The sequence below is a fragment of the Mustelus asterias genome, unplaced genomic scaffold (genome assembly GCF_964213995.1).
Source record: "Mustelus asterias unplaced genomic scaffold, sMusAst1.hap1.1 HAP1_SCAFFOLD_63, whole genome shotgun sequence".
Taxonomy (NCBI): Eukaryota; Metazoa; Chordata; class Chondrichthyes; order Carcharhiniformes; family Triakidae; genus Mustelus; species Mustelus asterias.
In genome coordinates this window covers 1,705,064-1,726,371 of record NW_027590128.1, presented here as the reverse complement: position 1 = coordinate 1,726,371, position 21,308 = coordinate 1,705,064, and the positions used below count along the sequence as shown (strand labels likewise).

At 47.2% G+C, this 21,308-nt stretch overlaps 1 protein-coding gene across 1 annotated transcript in view; it reads right to left on the bottom strand.

The window, feature by feature from the left end:
* The window catches only part of LOC144483346 (uncharacterized), a 341,173-nt gene that overhangs the window by 5,880 nt on the left and 313,985 nt on the right, over positions 1-21,308 (bottom strand). The window contains exon 3 of the mRNA XM_078202063.1: positions 7,744-8,620. Within this exon, the coding sequence (XP_078058189.1) occupies positions 7,744-8,574 (831 nt within the window). The 5' untranslated portion in view covers positions 8,575-8,620. The remainder of the gene's footprint in view (positions 1-7,743; positions 8,621-21,308) is intronic.

The window sequence follows — 21,308 nt, the reverse complement described above, 5'->3', positions numbered from 1 at the left end:
CACAAGATTCCACATTTTTAAACAAAAACAAACTTTACTGTATGTTTAAATAAAATTTAAAAAGACAACACTACAAATTGAATACTACACTCAATAAAGATTTATGATATAAACCGAGTTCTATTTTTTTACTTCACCCCAAGAGTTTCTTTATACTTAATGATAGCTTGAAGTTTCATTCACTTCTGGTCCTAGGACCATCCCAAAGGTATGTCAAAGCTCTCCACAATTCACTTTAATTCTCCCCAGTACACCAGATATTCTCCCCAGGCAGCGGGCGATCGAGGAGGCCGTCCATCCTGACTGTCTGCCCCTCTACTGCGGGTACATTCACAGCCAGGTGTCCCTGGAGAGGGAGCATGCGGTGTCCACGGGCGCGGTTGATGCCTTCCGTGCCCGCTGGGCACCGCAGGGGTTGGGGTGCGTTATCGACCCTGATAATCACATTTTAATTTGATGTTTTTAAGTTTCCTTTGTACTTTGATTTTTGTTCGGGCTGTTCCCCCTCCTTTTGGGGAGCTGCCCCTTTTACTTTGTCCTGACTTAATTTGAGTTTGTTTATTCGGTTTGACCTAAAAAGAGGCCAAGAGTTTATGGGAGTCCATCCATTATCTTTTCACTAAACAAGCCTCCAATTTTCCTTTAAGCTCTCAAACTGTGGACTCCTCAGTCTAAACATGGGCTTCACTGCATTCTTGCTGAGGCATTTAAATGTTGGAAACACCCCTGGTTTCCAACGGTCCTCTAGGCTTCTAGTCCCACAGCTGGTTCACAGCTCCTGGTCCCAGAACTGGTGGCTTCCAAGCTGACTGCAGACTGTCCGCTGGAACCAGGTCATTGATTGGAAAGGACTCAAAGGTTCCGGGGAAAAGGCAGGAGAATGGGATTGAGATTTATCAGTCATGATCGAATGACACAGCAGATTCGATGAGCCAAATAGCCTAATTCTGCTCCTATATCTTATGGTCTAATTCTAACCAAGGCTCCACCCTGAATCACATATCTCCATGGTAACAGAGACCAGGTGGAATATCTGACAGATATTTAGCTTCAAAACTAAACCTTTTTTCCTGAGGTTTGCATGAAGAATGAACCTAACAAAAACAGTACAATAATTGTCAGACCCAATGTCTCCAGCTAAAAGATCCAGCTGACTTTTTACAGTTCTTACTTCTCGAGTTTTGACTTCTTAAACCAACATGGGCCGTGCTTTGTGACTGCGAATTCCCTGAGGGTGTTTTTGTCAGATTCTCAACCCAGGTTTTCCATTTTTTAAAAGCAATTCTTGCAACTAATTCTTATTTCTAAAACATAGGAATTATGAAATTAGATTTTTGTAACAAAAACAGGAAGAAATGAAAATGTATCACCTTCATAATATCCCATTTAGAATATTACAATATACAACATGCTGTATATCTTAACAACAGCCATGATCTTATTGAATGGTGGAGCAGGCTCGAAGGGCCACATGGCCTCCTCCTGTTCCTAAATCCACTGTTTTCCTGTGTTGATCTATCTTATAACCTGCAATAGACACAATAATCCCTCCATTGTCTACTTCACATTCACAAGTCCAGCTTGGTAACAGCACACTGCTGGGTTCCATGTCCAGGAATCTCAGTCCACTGAAGATGGAAATTACTGCTTGCAGTCTTTTCTGACGGTTTTCTTCTTACAATAATTATAGTCCAAAGTTCCTCCTGCAAAAGGAGAGTCTTCATTGCTGTTCATTTGTGAATTTTCAAGTTCTATTTTGAAAACAGTCTGTACAGAGTTCACATTTTGAAATTTATTTTCTTCCATGTTTGTAGTTCCTCCATTGTTTAAATCCAGAGAGAATATTCCACTCAATTCCACATTGAAACTGTTTTCTTCTTGCTCAGTTATAGCTGATTCCTTTATTGTCCAGGACAATATATTCACAATATCTTTAAAACAGAAATTAAACATTCCCATTTGATTTTAGACAGGAACATATTCTGTTCATTTGTTCTTTATTGTCAATGTCAGGCTGGTGTTGTTCTCCTTGGAGCAAAGGAGGTTGAGGGGAGATTTGATAGAGGTGGACAAGATTCTGACAGGTTTAGATAAGGTGGACAAAGAAAAGCTGTTCCCATTAGCTGAAGGGACAAGGACGAGGGGGACACAGATTTCTTGTTTCGGGTCAGAGATGCAAGCGGGGAGGGGAGATGTGAGGAAGAATATTCTGATGCAGCGAATGGTAATGACCTGAAACTCGCTGCCTACGAGGGTGGAGGAAGTGGAGACAATAAACAATTACAAAGGAAATTGGATGGGCATTTGGGATGTTCCAAACAGAACGAAGAACAAAGAAAATTTTGTTTTCTCAAAGAAAACAAAAAAAAAAACAAAAAAAAGAACAAAGAAAATCCATCAAGACATCATTTGACTGAGTTTGGCAGAAAGGGACCGACGCAGGGTTACATAGAACATAGAAAGCCACAGCACAAACAGGCCCTTCGGCCCACAAGTTGCGCCGATCACATCCCCACCTCTAGGCCTATCTATAGCCCTCAATCCCATTAAATCCCATGTACTCATCCAGAAGTCTCTTAAAAGACCCCAACGAGTTTGCCTCCACCACCACCGACGTCAGCCGATTCCACTCACCCACCACCCTCTGAGTGAAAAACTTACCCCTGACATCTCCTCTGTACCTACCCCCCAGCACCTTAAACCTGTGTCCTCTCGTAGCAACCATTTCAGCCCTTGGAAATAGCCTCTGAGAGTCTACCCTATCCAGACCTCTCAACATCTTGTAAACCTCTATCAGGTCACCTCTCATCCTTCGTCTCTCCAGGGAGAAGAGACCAAGCTCCCTCAACCTATCCTCATAAGGCATGCCCCCCAATCCAGGCAACATCCTTGTAAATCTCCTCTGCACCCTTTCAATGGCTTCAACATCTTTCCTGTAATGAGGTGACCAGAACTGCGCGCAGTACTCCAAGTGGGGTCTAACCAGGGTCCTATAAAGCTGCAGCATTATCTCCCGACTCCTAAACTCAATCCCTCGATTAATGAAGGCCAGTACGCCGTACGCCTTCTTGACCGCATCCTCCACCTGTGAGGCCGATTTAAGAGTCCTATGGACCCGGACCCCAAGGTCCTTCTGATCCTCTACACTGCTAAGAATGGTACCCTTCATTTTATACTGCTGCTTCATCCCATTGGTTCTGCCAAAATGGATCACCACACACTTATCCGGGTTGAAGTCCATCTGCCACTTCTCCGCCCAGTCTTGCATTCTATCTATGTCTCGCTGCAACTTCTGACATCCCTCCAAACTATCCACAACACCACCTACCTTGGTGTCGTCAGCAAACTTACCAACCCATCCCTCCACTTCCTCATCCAGGTCATTTATGAAAATGACAAACAGCAAGGGTCCCAGAACAGATCCCTGGGGCACTCCACTGGTCACTGACCTCCATGCAGAGAAAGACCCCTCCACAGCCACTCTCTGCCTTCTGCAGGCAAGCCAGTTCTGGATCCACAAGGCAACAGCCCCTTGGATCCCATGCCCTCTCACTTTCTCAAGAAGTCTTGCATGGGGGACCTTATCGAACGCCTTGCTGAAGTCCATATAGACCACATCCACCGCTCTTCCTTCGTCAATGTGTTTGGTCACATTTTCAAAGAACTCAACCAGGCTCGTAAGGCACGACCTGCCCTTGACAAAGCCGTGCTGACTACTTTTGATCATACTAAACTTCTCTAGATGATCATAAATCCTGTCTCTCAGGATCCTCTCCATCAACTTACCAACCACTGAGGTTAGACTCACCGGTCGGTAATTTCCCGGGCTGTCCCTGTTCCCTTTCTTGAATATAGGGACCACATCTGCAATCCTCCAATCCTCCGGAACCTCTCCTGTCTCCATCGACGATGCAAAGATCATCGCCAAAGGCTCCGCAATCTCCTCCCTCGCCTCCCACAGTAACCTGGGGTACATCCCATCCGGTCCCGGCGACTTACCAACCTTGATGCCATTCAATAGTTCCAACACATCCTCTTTCTTTATGTCCACATGCTCGATCCTTTCTGTCCACCGCAAACCAGCAGTACAACCACCCAGATCCCTTTCCACCGTGAATACCGAGGTAAAGTATTCATTAAGCAGCTCCGCCATTTCTAACGGTTCCGCACAAACTTTTCCCCCTTCACCTTTTAAGGGTTGGAGTCGGTGGGATTCGGGGGGGAACTCTCCACCGGTTGGGGATATACCAGGTACAGACGAGGATGGCTGTGGTTGTTGGAGGTCAGTCATCACTGCAAGGGTCACTGCAGGGTTCATCTAAAACTCTGCTGGCCATGTTTAAACTCACATTAAGTGTTGTTCCACTATCACCCTTGTGCACGATGATCCACCCAGTAAAGCAACAACTTAATATTAAAATTCTCATCCTTGGTTTCAAATCACTCCATGACCTTGCCTGTCCCAATATCTATAATCTCCTATAAGCCCCACAACCCTCAATATATTACACTGCTCTAATTCTGGTCTTTAGTTTGTCCCTGACCTTGCTTCACCAGTGCAAGCTCTACCTTCAGTTGCTTAGGCTCCAACCTCTGGAATACCATCCCTACACGTCTCCAACTCTCCACCTCGCTTAACTCATTTAACACACCCCTTAAAATCTACCACTTTGACCAAACTTTTGGTCATCTAACCTAATATCTTCTTTGTGGCTCAATATCATACTTTATTTTACAATGCTCCTTGGATGTTTTATTATTTCAAGGCGCGATATAAATATATTTTGTTGTTCCTCATGTCTCCTGGGCCTCATCATTTTCAGCTGCTTCATTAATTACCGTCTCCCCACCGTAGGGTCGGAAACGGGGATGTTCACTGATGATTGCAGTGTATATTACCATTCACAACTCTGAATACTGAAGCTGCCCGCATGCAGCGCAGGACCCGGACAACATTCAGGTTAGAGCTGATTGTCAATTCATACTGACACCACATAATTATCAGGAAATATCTATTTCCAGCAAGAAAATCTAACCATCTTCCCTTGATATTCAATGGCATTACCATCAGTGAATGTCCCACCAGCAATAACTTTGGGGTTACCATTGACCAGTCATTTAAATACTGTGGTTACAAGAGCAGATCAGAGGTTGGGAGTTTTGTGGCAGGTTACTCACTTAATGACTCCCCAAAGGCTTGCCATGATTCACAAGGTATAAATCAGGAGTAAGGTGGAATATTCCCTACCTGGATGAGTGTATCTGCAACAATTTTGTAGATCCTATCCAGGACAAAGTAGCCCGCCTGATCAGCATCTCAAATACCACCTTAAACATTCACTCTCCACCATTAGCCCACAATGGTGGCAGTGCATCCCACATATTAGATGCACTGCAAGAAATCACCAAGGCTGTTTTCACAGCATGTTTGAAGTCGGAAAATATACCTCTATAGGCTGGTATGAGTCAAAATACAGTCATGCTTTATTCTCATAAGCTTATGGGAGAACTTGACCCCTTGAAAGCGGAAGCCAAAGTTCTCTCTGAACACAAGAAGCATGGATATTTATACATCAGGGTTCCCAATACAAGTCATGAAGCAAAGTCCAGTTAACAGTCCTTGATCATAAATTATAGTTCCTTTAACAGCTTCTGATAGTCTCTGGATCATGGTTAGAGACCATCTGGTATCCTTGGGTCATAAAGCACAATTCTCCTGGTAGTCGAAGCCAAGGTGTCACCTCTGGTCCCCTGCTCTTCCCGCAGCGTTTCCTTTGAAGTGACTGAGTGACTGAGTGCAACTGTCCCAGTGGGAGTCCTCCTTCAAATGGCCATTCTCACACTCTACCATTTGCTTCCTTTGTTTAAATCATACACAAGCCTACGAGAAAGAAAGACTTATCCCCTAACATCTATATTTAACTGTCTGTTTTATCAGAATGATATAAACAAGCAAGGGAACCATGAACAAATAGCTTATACTAAAAGTAAAAGCTGAAAGACATGAACAAATGGCTTATATTACTACCAGGAGCAATATAAACAAAAAGGAGGCTCGCCACAAGGAAGGGCTATGTTTGTGATACATTCCAGGTACAAAGTTCAACCTTTTAGGCACAAAATACATTGAGTACAAAAAACATTAACCCTTTCCCTTCTTCAATGTTCCAAACCCTAACTTCTACCACTTGAAAAACAAGTGCAGCCAGCGTATGGGAATGCCACCATCTGTAAATTGTACTCCACATCACACACCATTCTGACTTGAAAATCAATCACCATTCCTTCTCTGTCACTGCATCAAATTCCTGGAACTCCCTAACAGCGTTGTGGGTATACCTACACCAGATGGATTGCAGCAATTCAAGAAAGTGGCTCATTTTCTTTACAAGAGCAATCAGTGATGCGCAATGAATGTTGGCCTTGCCAGTCACATTCACATCCCCTGAAAGAATAAAACAAAATCCTCATCCCTGGTATCATTCTCAGCCATGAGTACTGCAGTTATCAATGAACAGCTCCGCTTTCGACTTTATGATGGGGGGAGGGTCATTGGTGGAGCAATGTCAAGACACATCTTAAAGTCACTATCGTATCTGCTTCCACTACCTTCCCCGGCAACGAGTTCCAGGCACCCACCACCCTCAGTGTAAAAAACCTGCCTCGTACATCTCCTTTAAACCTTGCCCCTCACACCTTAAACCTATGCCCCTGGTAATTGACTCTTCCACCCTGGGAAAAAGCTTCAGATTATCCACTCTGTCCATGCCCCTCATAATCTTGTAGACTTCTATCAGGTTGCCCTCCTCAACCTCCGTTGTTCCAGTGAGAACAAACCACGTTTCTCCAACTTCTCCTCATAGCTAATGCCCTCCACACCAGGCAACATCCTGGTAAATATTTTCCGTACCCTCTCCAAAGCCTCCACATCCTTCTGGTAGTGTGGTGACCAGAATTGAACACTAGATTCCAAGTGCGGTTTAACTCAGGTTCTATAAAGCTGCAACATGACTTGCCAATTTTTAAACTCAATGCCCCGGCCGATGAAGGCAAGCATGCCGTATGCCTTCTTGACTATCTTCCCCACCTGCATTGCCACTTTCAATGACCTGTGTACCTGTACACCCAGATCCCTCTGCCTATCAATACTCTGAAGGGTTCTGCCATTTACTGTATATTTCCCATCTGTATTAGACCTTCCAAAATGCATTACCTCACATTTATCCAGATTAAACTTCATCTGCCATCTCTTCGCCCAAGTCTCCAACTGATCTATATCCTGCTGTATCCTCTGCCGGTCCCCATCGCTATCCGCAATTCCACCAACCTTTGTGCCGTCCACAAACTTACCAATCAAACCAGTTACATTTTCCTCCAAATCATTTATATATATTACAAACATCAAAAGTCCCAGCACTGATCGCTGAGGAATGTCACTTGTCACAGCCCTCCATTCAGAAATGTACCTTTGCACTGCCAACCTCTGTTTTCTTCTGACTAAATATCTCGAAACTTCCTCACACCCTGTCACTCTGTGATCCTTGTGACATTTGAAACCAGGTATTCACAAAAAGACTCAAAGAGCATCAGCCCACTGGAGGCTGAGACCAGCCAGTCCAGCACAAAGAAACCCTCTGACCCTTCCCATTGACCAACTGTGAGAATGAACAAAATACAGTCCTGGATGCAACTGAGAGCAGAAACAATAACAGCAGAATCCTACCCCGGGAATCACTCGTGAACTTGTTGATGTCTCAGCAGCTGGGATGAAACTCTGAATCCCTTCCCACACTGAGAGCAGGTGAACGGCCTCTCCCCAGTGTGAACTCGCTGGTGTATCCTCAGGTGGGATGACCGAATGAATCCCTTCCCACACTGAGAGCAGGTGAACGGTCTCTCCCCAGTGTGAACTCGCTGGTGTCTCTGCAGGTGGGATGATCGAGTGAATCCCTCCCCACATTGAGAGCAGGTAAATGGTCTCTCCCCAGTGTGAACTCGCTGGTGTGACTGCAGGTTGGATGACCAAGTGAATCCCTCCCCACACTGAGAGCAGGTGAATGGCCTCTCCCCAGTGTGAACTCGCTGGTGTGTCTGCAGGCTGGATAACTGAGTGAATCCCTTCCCACACTGAGAGCAGATGAACGGCCTCTCCCCAGTGTGAACTCGCTGGTGTCTCTGCAGGCTGGATAACTCAATGAATCCCTTCCCACACTGAGAGCAGGTGAACGGCCTCTCCCCAGTGTGAACTCGCTGGTGTCTCTGCAGACTGGATAACTGAGTGAATCCCTTCCCACACTGAGAGCAGGTGAATGGCCTCTCCCCAGTGTGAACTCGCTGGTGTGTCCGCAGGTGGGATAACCGAGTAAATCCCTTCCCACACTGAGAGCAGGTGAATGGCCTCTCCCCAGTGTGAACTCGCTGGTGTGTCCGTAAGCTGGATAACTGATTAAATCCCTTCTCACACTGAGAGCAGGTGAATGGCCTCTCCCCAGTGTGGCTGCGCCGATGAACTTCCAGCTCTGATGGGGCTCTGTATCCCTTCCCACAGTCCACACATTTCCATGGTTTCTCCATGGTGCAGGTGTCCTTGCCTCTCTCTTGGGTGGACAATTAGTTGAAACTTTGTCCACACACAGAACAAGATTACAGTCTCGACCCGCTGTGAATGGTGTGATATTTATTCAGACTGTGTAACTGGTTAAAGCTCTTTAGTCAGTGCATTGGAACACTCTCACTCAAGTGTGTCAGAGTGTTGATACTTTTTCACTCACACTGACATTTCAATTCTTTTCAAATCGACAGACTGGACAATTATTTCTCCTTCTGGATTCAAAGTCCGATGATATTGAGGTCCCAAGGAATATGACTCTGTCAGATCGAGACGTGACATTTGAGATTTCGGCCTGTGATTCCTCTTTCAATATCCTGTAAAATGAGTTTCCAAAAGTCATCAGTGTCAGTACAGGATAGAAATTCAGAACAGACAATTTCTATGGAACATTCTTTCCTCTCTCATTCCCCAAAAGCTGTAAGTCTCCATCCCACACACTCTCTCCCCATTCTCAGCAGGTCTGGCAGCACCTGTATGGAGAGAAAAGAACTGATGTTTCAGAGCTTTGACAAAGGGTCATTTAGACAAGAAACACCATTTTCTCTCTTGGTTTCAGATTCCAGCATCCGCAGTAATTTGCTTTTATAAGGCTGCAGATACCTCCTTCCCAAGTAACATGCGTGTGCCCAAGACATCACCACTTGGTTCCCTTATTTCTTTCGCACCCATGGTGCTCTCCGCAGTAAACACAGAGGAGAAGTATTCATTAAAAATCTCACCCATCTCCTGTGGCTCCACACACAGATGGCCATACTGATTTTTAAGGGGATCTATTCTCTCTCGAGCCACCCTTTTACTCTTAATACAGCAAAAGAACCTCTTGGAATTTTCTTTAATCTTACCTGCCAGATCCATATCAGACCCTCTTTTTGTCCTCCTGATTTCCCTCTTCAGTATTTTCTTACACTTTTTATAATCAGAGTGATTCACTTGTCCCCGATTGCCTAAACCCAATGTATACTTCCTTCTTTTACCTCACCAGAGCCTCAATGTCCCTTGTCTGCCAGAGATCCCTAAATTTACCATTCTTTCCCTTCATCTTAACAGGAATATACTGCCCCTGGATTCTTGATATCACACTTTTAAAACCTCCCATTTGCCAGTCATTCCTTTCCCTTCAAACAAATTCACCTAATCGACATCTGCTAGATCCTGCCTAATGCCCACAAAAGTGGCCCTGCTCCAGTTTAGGGCCTTGACCTGTGGATCTGTCCTATTTTTTTCCAGAACTATTTTGAAACTATTGGTGCTCCCAATAGTGCTCCCTGACTGACACTTCAGTCACTTGCTCCACCTCATTTCTTAACTGTCTAATAGAAAGTGAGTCCAGGAATTGATAATGAAAAATAAGGAGCTGGGAGATGAATTGAACAAGTATTTTGCCTCGGTGTTCACAATAGAGGATACAGTTCAAACTCAGAAACAGCTGGAAATCAGAAAACAGAAGTGTGGGATGAACTCTGAAAAAGCACAATTCCCAGGGAATTCCCTGACTTGTCCTCGGGTCCTGCTGGGCTTCATTCTCGGGTCTTAACAGAGTGAGATAGTTGATGTGTTGTTCAATTTTATAAAATTCCCCATCGGGAATTGGATAAAGGGAAACTGGTGGATGCGCTGTACTTAGATTTCCAGAAGACATTTGATGAGGTGCCACATGAAAGGTTATTGCAGCAAATAAAAATTCATGCTGCGGGGATAACATATTGGCGTGGATAGAAGATTGGCTAACAGCAAACAGTGGGCAGAAATGGATCATTTTCTGGTTTAAGAGAGAGAGAAACCTGGGCCAACCTTTCCAGAGTCTGCACCCTCCCTGGATTCACTTCCTTTCCCTTCAGTTGCTGCAACTCCCCAATTTCCCCCAGAATGAGAAAAGAAATGGAAAGGGGGTTGAAAAGAAAGTGTTTTACTCACAGATGTTTGAGACAGGAGGAAGTTTGAGTCTGTCTGAAGATCAATCTTCATTCACACAAAGCCTGCGCTCTGATTGGCTGGAAGTCCAGAGTCCTTCCAGTCCTCCAACTCTTCCCATTGGTCAACACCTGATCATGAAGATCAGAGGGTGGGTTCTCCCCTGCACATGCGCAGCTTCCCCTCTCCCTCGCACATGCGCAGTCCCGGGCCGGGGGGAGGGGGAGCTCACCGAGCAGCTTCTCGCTCTGGCCGGAGCCATCAGCCGGTTGCCTGGAAACCTTGGCTCGATGTGGTGTAGGGGGAGGGGAACAATGGGTGGGGGCGGGGCACCCGGGCCTGCACACTGGAACCCAGAGACGTCACCGCGGAGCGGAGTGATTCCTATTGGCTGATTCAGGCAGGGCTCTCTCGTGACGTCACAATGCGGAAGTTGTCCAATGAGCTTCAGAGTGAAACTTCCTCCTCTGGGCAACATCTGGGAGGAAATCAATGTTTCCCCCTTTCCATTTATTTTCTCATTCTGGGGGAAATTGGGGACTTGCAGCAACTGAAGGGAATGAAGTGAATTCGGTCTGTGTATTCCACACATTTTTACTCCAGTAATGTCGACAAAGCTCGGCACAACATCGTGGGCCGAAGGGCCTGTTCTGTGGTGTACTGTTCTTTGTTCGATGTTCTGTGTTCTATTTATCTGTCTGGCAGCCTGCATGGAAATTTTCAGCTCTCTGCGTCCAGGGCAGGAAGCAGTGAGCATGGATCTGTCAATCACACATGAGGACGGCCTTAACCGGGATCTTGGGTTCATGTCACACTCCCTGTAATCCCCACGACTTGCCTGGGCTTGCAAAATCTCACTAACTGTCCTGGCTGGAGACAATACACATCTCTTTAACCTGTGCTTAACCGTCTCTCCACTCACCTTGTCTGTACCTTTAAGACTTGATTACCTGTAAAGACTCGCATTCCAACCATTATCTTGTAAATTGAGTTTGTGTCTTTATATGCCCTGTTTGTGAACAGAACTCCCACTCACCTGATGAAGGAGCAGCACTCCAAAAACTAGTGGCTTATGCAACTAAATAAACCTGTTGGATTTTAACCTGGTGTTGTGAGACTTCTTACTGTGCTTACCCCAGTCCAACGCCGGCATCTCCACACTCTGAGTGGAAACAGAGAGAAGTAGGAGAGGCGGAGGGGAGGAGAGAGATTTTATACATCTACAACTCAACAGGAACTTTGACAGAATTTCCAAACCCTGTGAACACCATCAGCTCCAAGTTCCTCTCCAACCCACACACCATCCTGACTTGTCTGACATCCAGTACTGAAAGAACAGAAATTTATTTCATATAAATACTGGGAAGACTGAACCCATTGTGTTCAGTCCCCACTACAAACTCCACTCCCTCGCCAACAACTTTATCTCTCCTCCTGGCAACTGTCTGAGGCTGAACCAGGCTGTTCACAACCAGGGTGAAATAGTTCATCCCAAGATGAGCTTCCAGCCACATGTCCACATCAGCATCAAGACCACCTTCATTCATAGAAGCATTAATAGTAATTAATAATAATGAATAATAAAATACAGTGTAGAAGGAGGCCATTCAGCCCATCGAGCCTGCACCGACAACAATCCCATCCAGGCCCTATCCACATATTTACCTGTTAATCCCCCTGATACCAAGTGGCAATTTATCATGGCCAATCCGTCTAACCAGCACATCTTTGGACTGTGGAAGGAAACCGGAACACCCGGAGGAAAACCACACAGACACGGGGAGAATGAGGGCGGCACGGTAGCTCAGTGGTTAGCACTGCTGCTTCACAGCTCCAGGGTCCCGGGTTCGATTCCCGGCTCGGGTCACTGTCTGTGTGGAGTTTGCACGTTCTCCTCGTGTCTGCGTGGGTTTCCTCCGGGTGCTCCGGTTTCCTCCCACAGTCCAAAGATGTGCAGGTTAGGTTGATTGGCCAGGTTAAAAATTGCCCCGTGGAATCCTAAAATGCATAGGTTAGAGGGATTAGCGGGTAAATAGTGGGGGTAGGGCCTGGGTGGGATTGTGGTCGGTGCAGACTCGATGGGCCAAATGGCTTCCTTCTGCACTGGAGGGATTCTATGATTCTATGAATGTAGAAACTCTGCACAGACAGCGACCCGAGGCTGGAATTGAACCCGGGTCCCTGGCGCTGTTAGGCAGCTGCGCTAACCACTGTGCCACCGGGCCACATGTCAGTGTCATCGCCCGACTCCAGCCCAGTCTCAGCTCATCTGGAACCCTCATCCATTCCATTGTGACGTCACACTCTCACCCATTCCATTGTGATGTCACACCCTCACCAATTCCGTTGTGACGTCACACTCTCACCCATTCCGTTGTGACGTCATGCCCTCACCCATTCCATTGTGACGTCACACCCTCACCCATTCCATTGTGACGTCACACCCTCACCCATTCCGTTGTGACGTCACGCCCTCACCCATTCCATTGTGACGTCACACCCTCACCCATTCCATTGTGACGTCACACTCACCCATTCCATTGTGACGTCACACTCACCCATTCCATTGTGACATCAGGGCTCCACTCTCCAATCACAATCCCTGCCGGCCTCCCACATGCAGCCTCAATGGCGGCAGTCAGCCCGGGTCTAACACTACAAGCTGCCGCTCCATTTGGTACAAAGGGGGGGACCGGGAAGTTCATTTCCGGGGTTTGGGTTTGAACAACATGTTTACAAAGTCTCTCCACCCACCCGCCACATTTATCATTCCCCGCGCGCCGCCCTCTACCTCGCATTGATCTCGTTTCCAAGTTAAAACCGTCTGTCCGTTGCCATTACCTGCACTGCGCATGCTTCAGTCGCAGCCCGGCCCCGCCTCTCATTCACTCCGATTGGTTGGAGGACCAGCCGCTCTCGCTCGGTCCTCCAGCCCCGCCCCCTCTTCCTATTGGTTCAGAGTTGCTGTCAATCAGCCCCGGGCATTGTGATGTGGAGCATGCGCAGTCTCATTGCTGTCCTTGGCGCTTGTTTGTCCCGGAGAAGCGGAGTCAGCGTTAGGCGGTGGCTGGGAGGATTTGGAAACACTTTGTGGATCCGCAAACCCTTCAGAATCATTGTCAGCTCCCTGGTTTGCAGCTGCGGGGCTTCTCCCTCCCTCCCGGGAACAGGCCCAGGTTAACGGCCCCATCCTGGCTCAGCCACTGGAGGATGGTTCACATCAGAGGATGGGGGAGGGGGGACAATAAATAAGAGGTTACACTTTGGCCTCAAATCAATGAGGACTCTGATCTCTGGGAAGGAAGGAAACCCTGGGAGGTGGGCGGGGAGGATTCACAAATACCCGCTGGAGGCCCCAACACCCCCAGTAAAAAGCTGCAGCTCCCTGCAAGGGACCAGGAGAGAAAATAATTGATTTTATTTTCAATCTGTACAAAAGAGAACTGAACCCAGCCAGAATAGAAGGTGGGAGAAAAGATTTGTGAAGATATTTCACACTGGGTTTGCCAGGCTGACCAACTCTCTCAGAGAAAATGAAAGGACATCCTTCATGAGTCTGTCGGAGCAGGTGAGCAGTATTGTGTGCGGTGCTGCTGGAAGTGCGAGGGTGGGCACGGGCTGGTTGGCAGCCAGAACAGTTGGAAGAGGGTGCTGCACACATCCATCTTATGGGTGAAACAGCGCCCATACGCCATGCAGCCTGGCACACTGGACTCAAACACGGGACAATCCATTGAAATATGAGCTGGTTGGTCAGTGTGGGAGTTGGTGGCAGGACAGGAAAGAGGGAAAGTGTTCAGGATGAGGATTTACTGCTGCACAGGAACAAGTGAGGAAACGATGTTCCACAGAACATAGTTCCAAATTCCAGTATCCGCAGTGATTTGCTTTGATTCCAAATAAACTTATTGGACTTTAACCTGGTGTTCTGAGACTTCTTACTGTGCAAACTCCACATAGACAGTCACCCACCGCTGGAATCGAACCCAGACTCAGTGAGGCAGCAGTGCTAACCGCTGTGTCACAGTGAAGGGAGTTTGCCGCAAATTTCGGGTGATAACAATGAGCTGGATGTTGCTCAGAATGTGGAGCACTGCAGCAAAGTACAGAGAGACAGAGCAGCAAACTGGACTGAGAAATGGAGTCTGCAGACTGGAACTGGCAGCATGAGGAGAGGTTATTTAGTCTAACACCCACAGCAATCTACAACCCACCCCCATTACCGAGACAGTGAGACAGAGATTACAAACACTCACCAACACAGCTCCACTGAAACGTCCCAGGAAAAAGAGGGAATCTGTGGCAGTTCCTGTCCTGAAATAGTCCCAGGACTGTCACTCAAACCCCCAACCCGGCCCAGTTCACAGCTCAGCCTCTCAGCTTGCAGCTTCCTGCACCTTGAGCCAACCCTGCCCAGGTGTGGGAGGGATGTGGAACCACAGAGTGGGGGAAGGGGTGACCACCTGCGGTGCCCCAAATAGTTTCTCCTTCCCCTCCCCCTTGGCTCTCTAAGGTCTGAATGTGGATGTGTTGATGGACATTGCAGAGCCTCACTGAGCTTATCCTGGGTCACCCCCTCCCCCTGGGTTCAGTGTGTTCAGTTCGCTGCTTCTTTCCCTGCTGAACTTTCAGTTAATCAAAAACAGAAAGTGCTGGAAAACCTCAGCAGGTCTGATCGCATCTGTGATCATCCAGACTGGAAGCAGTAACTCCATTCTCTCTCCACAGATGCTGTCAGACCTGCTGAGATTTTCCAGCATTTTCTGTTTGTTTCAGATTCCAGCATCCGCAGTATTTTGCTTTTATCTTCATTTAAACAAGCATTCTTTGATGGCCTTTACCCTCCGTGCTCCTTTCCAGAGCTTCCCACCTTCTGCTATTGTCCCTGACTCCCACATTAACTGTCATTCCTTCCCTTTATCCTGCTCACATCCCGCTCGAAACTCAGGCTCAGAGTTTTGCCGCCATCTCCCCCTCCCCCAGCCTCCACATCCCAACACCCGGAATCTCTAACCCAGCGGTTCCAGTTTGTCTGGTTTGAGTTCAGATTTGCCGCAGCACCGACAGGATTTCACTTCAAACCAGCCGGAACTGACTGCTCACAAATCCCAAAATGTTTCTCCAGCAGCCCGGGCTTGTTAATGTTGTTTAAAGTCAGCGCCCAAATGCAGTTACTCTCCTCAGTTTAAAAAACTTCTCCGTTTAATCCAAAGTATTATTCGCACCAGACATAAACACAAAATTGTGAACGTTACCCACCGCCCCCCCCCCCCGCCCCCAACTCCCCCCGCCCCCCCCCCCCTCCTCCCCCGCCCCTCCAACCAGACCCGAGCTGGGGTGTCCTGAGTGAGAGACATCTGTTTCGGGTGTGACAATTCTTACACATTCTCTGGTTGACATCAAACGGAAAACGCTGGAAATTGCCCCCATTACCGAGACAGTGAGACAGAGATTACAAACACTCACCAACACAGCTCCAGTGAAATGTCCCAGGGAAAAGGGGGAATCTGTGGCTGTTCCTGTCCTGATATCGCCCCAGGATTGTCACTCAAAACCTCAACGCCGCCCAGTTCACAGCAAATTGCTGCTTTTGTCAGAAGGGTCACTTGGACTCGAAACCTCAGCTCTTTTTGTCTCCTTACAGATGCTGCCAGACCTGCTGAGATTTTCCAGCGTTTTCTCTTTTGGCTGGAAATACTCAACAACAGGTTTATTTGGTAGCAAAAGCCACACAAGCTTTCGAGGCTCTGAGCCCCTTCTTCAGGTGAGTGGGAATTCTGTTCACAAACAGAACTTATAAGACACAGACTCAATTTACATGAATAATGGTTGGGATGCGAATACTTACAACTAATCCAGTCTTTAAGAAACAAAACAATGGGAGTGGAGAGAGCATCAAGACAGGCTAAAAAGATGTGTATTGTCAATACACATCTTTTTAGCCTGTCTTGATGCTCTCTCCACTCCCATTGTTTTGTTTCTTAAAGACTGGATTAGTTGTAAGTATTCGCATCCCAACCATTATTCATGTAAATTGAGTCTGTGTCTTATAAGTTCTGTTTGTGAACAGAATTCCCACTCACCTGAAGAAGGGGCTCAGAGCCTCGAAAGCTTGTGTGGCTTTTGCTACCAAATAAACCTGTTGGACTTTAACCTGGTGTTGTTAAACTTCTTACTGTGTTTACCCCAGTCCAACGCCGGCATCTCCACATCATGAATACTCAACAAGTCAGGCAGCCTCTGTGGAGAGAGAAACAGACTGAATGTGACCTGTCATCGGAACTGGGAAATATAATATTATTTCCCGCAACTGAAAGAGACACTTTACAGCCTTCAGAACAAAACTGAGCTCAACAATTTTACACCACAATCTCTGCCCCCATTGTGTTCTGTGTTTCGTTGCTGCTTTTTTCACCTCATTTCCCACTTGTTTACTTTACATTCAGACTATCGCTCACCAGCTATTCACACCTCATCCAGAACATCTTTTGTGTCTTTACTTGTCCCATTACCACTCGTTTTGGTCTTGGGCCGTGAAACATTTTGTCATTTTGCAGATCTTTCATTTTGTCCTTTTCCACCTCCCTCTCTCAATTCTTCAGAGGTCAGTCTTTGACAAAGGGTCATCTGGACTCGACACGTCAGCACTTTTCTCTCCTGACAAATGCCCGTGACCGCTGAAGTGCATCATGGGCATTCAGCCTCTGATCTTCGGGTAAGCGTTCTCCAAGGCGGCCTTCACGACACACGACAGCGCAGAGTCGCTGAGCAGAAACTGATAGCCAACTTTCGCACACATGAGGACGGCCTAAGCCGGGATGTTGGCTTTATGTCACACTATCAGTAACCCCCACAACTTGCCTCCTGGACTTGCTGGCTGTCCTGTCTGGAGACAATACACATCTCTTTAACCTGTGCTTAATGCTCCCTCCACTCACATTGTCTGTATCTTTAAGAACTGGTTGGCTGTAGAGATTTGCATTCTAATCAGTATTCTGTAACTTGATTTTGTGTCTCTGTGCACTGTTTGAGAGCAGATTTCCACTCCATCTGACGAAGGAGCAGCGCTCCAAAAGCTAATGGTATTTGCTATCAAATAAACCTGTTGGACTTTAACCTGGTGTTGTTAAAACTGTTACTCTAAATATTTCCCCATCGCTCTGGGTGGGAGTGGAATTGATGATTTCTTGACTGTCTGTCTGCACTGCTGCCTCACAGTGCCAGGGACCCGGGTTCAATTCCCAGCTTGGGTCACTGTCTGTGTGGAGTCTGCACGTTCTCTCCGTGTCTGTGTGGGTTCCCTCCGGGTGCTCCAGTTTCCTCCCACCGTCTGAAAGATGTGCTATTTAGGTGCATTGACCCAAACAGGTGCTGGAGTGTGGCGACTCGGGGAATTTCACAGTAACTTCATTGCAGTGTTAATGTAAGCCTTACTTGTGACTAATAAATAAATTTAACTTTTAACTTTAATTTTGTGAACTCATAGAATCGTAGAATCTTACAGTGCAGAAGGAGGCCATTCAGCCCATCGAGTCTGCACCAACCACAATCCCACCCAGGCCCTATCCCCGTAACACCACATATTTAACCTGCTAATCCTCCTAACACGGGTCAATTTTGCATGGCCAGTCAACCTAAGCAGCACATCTTTGGACTGTGGGAGGAAACCGGAGCACCCAGAGGAAACCCACGCAGACACAGGGAGAATGTGCAGACTCTGCACAGACAGTGACCCAAGCCAGGAATTGAACTCAGGTCCCTGGCGCTGTGAGGCAGTAGTGCTAACCGCTGTGCCACCATGCCGCCCTCATCTCCTTGAACAAATAGTAAATTGTAGAGATTATAAAGTTTGAATTGTAATATCTAATGGTGTAAAATATCTGGGAGCAGAGTGGATGTGATAAAGGCTGGAATACAGACTGTGGGAATGAGGCTGAAACTGCTGTGCTCAGTGAATGGTTCTTATTGGAGGGAGGGATGTAGCGGGATCTTCCTTGTTACTCCACTTACAGGCCGATGTTTGAGGGTCTGCCGATAGCTGTGAGTGTCTCTCTCTTACAGGCCTTGAAATTTCAAAGGCTGGGGAATGCTGCACTGGGGCAAGTCCACAGGAGAGAGCGCTGAACCAGGCTCACCGTTTATAGCTGACCGGTAACCTGATACTTATATCACACAGCCATCCCAAAACCCCCACCAAGGCCTGAGTGATTCTCTCCCTTGTTGGTGGGACAATGGCCACCCTGCACCCACTCCACTCGAGTAGGTCTCCAAGAGAGAGAACAGAGAGACTCTGTCCCTTTTATCTCCTGACCAGCAGTCTCCCTTGAGTGAGCGGGTTCGAATCACTCAGATCACCCTCGGTTCCAGACTCCGGATTTATGGTAAGGGATATTGAAACTGTGACCTCGTCAGAGTGCACTGATGAGAGAACAAGAGGCAAGATGGACTCCAAATGAGTTTCAAAACTTACAGTGATTTATTTAACAATAAAATCAACCTCTTCAATACCCCACCACACATGAATAAAACTTATACTTCATACTACACTATGGGAGAAATGCTAATGGGTACAACGTATTACTGAACTTTAAAATTACAATACACCACCCCTCCCCTTGCCTCAACCTCTATCCTATCCTCGGGAGCTTCACAAGGTTGGCTGGGATACTCACAATTCTAAAAGGGGTTCCTTTGTGGTCGGCTCGAATGTCTTAGTGCAGGGTCGAAACGGAAGAGAGCTCGGTCCTGCTTGTCTGTGTCACTGCTTGCGATTCTGGAAGAGAGCTTGGTTCTGCTTGTCTGTGTCCCTGCTTGCGATTCTGGAAGAGAGCTTGGTCCTGCTTGTCTGTGTCACTGCTTGTGATTCTGGAAGAGAGCTTGGTTCTGCTTGTTTGACTCTCAGCTCAATTTAACAAAAACACCTTCCCTGCCCCCGTAGGTGATTTTCAAGGACAATGGGGCTTTCAATCACCGGCAGTTTCAGTTTAATTTAGTCAAGTCCACACACAAAAGGCTGGAACTGCCTTGACCCCCTGTGGGTCGTTATTTCAATGTCTTCTGTGGATGGGCCGATTTCTGTGGCCATGGACTCCCTGCTGGTCTGTTTACTGTCCTTTGTCCTTCTGATGATTCGATCACTGGTGGATCTGCCTTTTTGGCCACTTGCATATTCAGGGACCTCACACCTTTCTTTCTCTTCGCACAGCCCACCGACAGGTTATGTTTGTCCTGCCGAGCCTTCTGGGGGTTTTTATCAGCCAGCAGCCAGAGTTGGCCACTTTTAAACTGCTACGACAACGGATGAATGAACACCGCTCGACAATCATCAGGCAAGACTGTTCTCTTCCTGTGGGGGAGCACTTCAGCAGTCACGGGCATTCAGTCTTGGATCTTCAGGTAAGCGTTCTCCAAGGCGGCCTCACGACACACGACAGCGCAGAGTCGCTGAGCAGAAACTGATAGCCAAGTTCCGCACACATGAGGATGGCCTAAACCGGGATGTTGGATTTATGTCACATTATCAGTAACCCCCACAGCTTGCCCCCTGGACTTGCAGAATCTCACTAGCTGTTCTGTCTGGAGACAATACACATCTCTTTAACCTGTGTTTAATGCTCCCTCCACCCACATTGTCTGTACCTTTAAGACCTGGTTGGTTGTAGGGATTCGCATTCTAATTAATATTCTGTAACTTGATTTTGTGTCTCTGTGCGCTGTTTGAGAGCACATTTCCACTCCATCTGACGAAGGAGCAGCGCTCCAAAAGCTTATGGTATTTGCTACCAAATAAACCTGTTGGACTTGAACCTGGTGTTGTGAGACTTCTTACTGGGTTCACCCCAGTCCAATGCTGGCATCTCCACATCACTTTTAAACTGTCAGGTTTCTCCTGAGTCCTTTTAAAATATGGAGGATTGCCCTGAAACTTACAGGGATGGGAGGAGGGAGAAAGGGATGGATGGTGAGAGGGAGGGATGGAGAAGGGAGGGAGAGTGAGGTGGATGGAGGGAGAGAGGGATGAATGGGGGTGAATGTGAGAAGCTGAAGTTTACATTTGAAGAGGTTCCCAGTCTCTCTGATCAGCTGAACTGGGGAAGCTTTTGCGCAGACTGCACTGCTGCTGTTTCCCCTCTTGTAAGAAGTCTCACAACACCAGGTTAAAGTCCAACAGGTTTATTTGGTAGCAAATACCAATATGGTATTTGCTACCAAATAAACCTCTTGGACTTTAACCTGGTGTTGTGAGACTTCTTACTGTGTTTACCCCAGTCCAACGCCGGCATCTCCACATCATTTTTAAACTGTCAGGTTTCTCCTGAGTCGGGTACACCTGTTCGGGTACACTGAGGGAGAATTCAGCATGGCCAATGCACCTAACCATAATGGTATTTGCTACCAAATAAACCTGTTGGACTTTAATCTGGTGTTGTGAGACCTCTTACCGTGTTCACCCCAGTCCAACGCTGGCATCTCCACATCATCCCCTCCTGTCCACCAGAGGTCGCTGTAGGCCTCCCAACTGCTGCTCCTCCCAGTGTCACCTGTTGCCCACTCCAGCCCCTCCAGTACACCTCACTGGAGCCCCGGGCCATTCTTGCCATCCTGCCAGGTCTCGGGTACTGAGGCCAGTAGTAAAGTTTATTTATGAGTCACAAGTAGGTTTACATTCACACTGTAATGAAGTTACTGTGAAAATCCCCGAGTCGCCACACTCCGGCACCTGTTCGGGTTACACTGAGGGAGAATTCAGTTTGGCCAATGCACCCTAACCAGCACATCTTTTGGA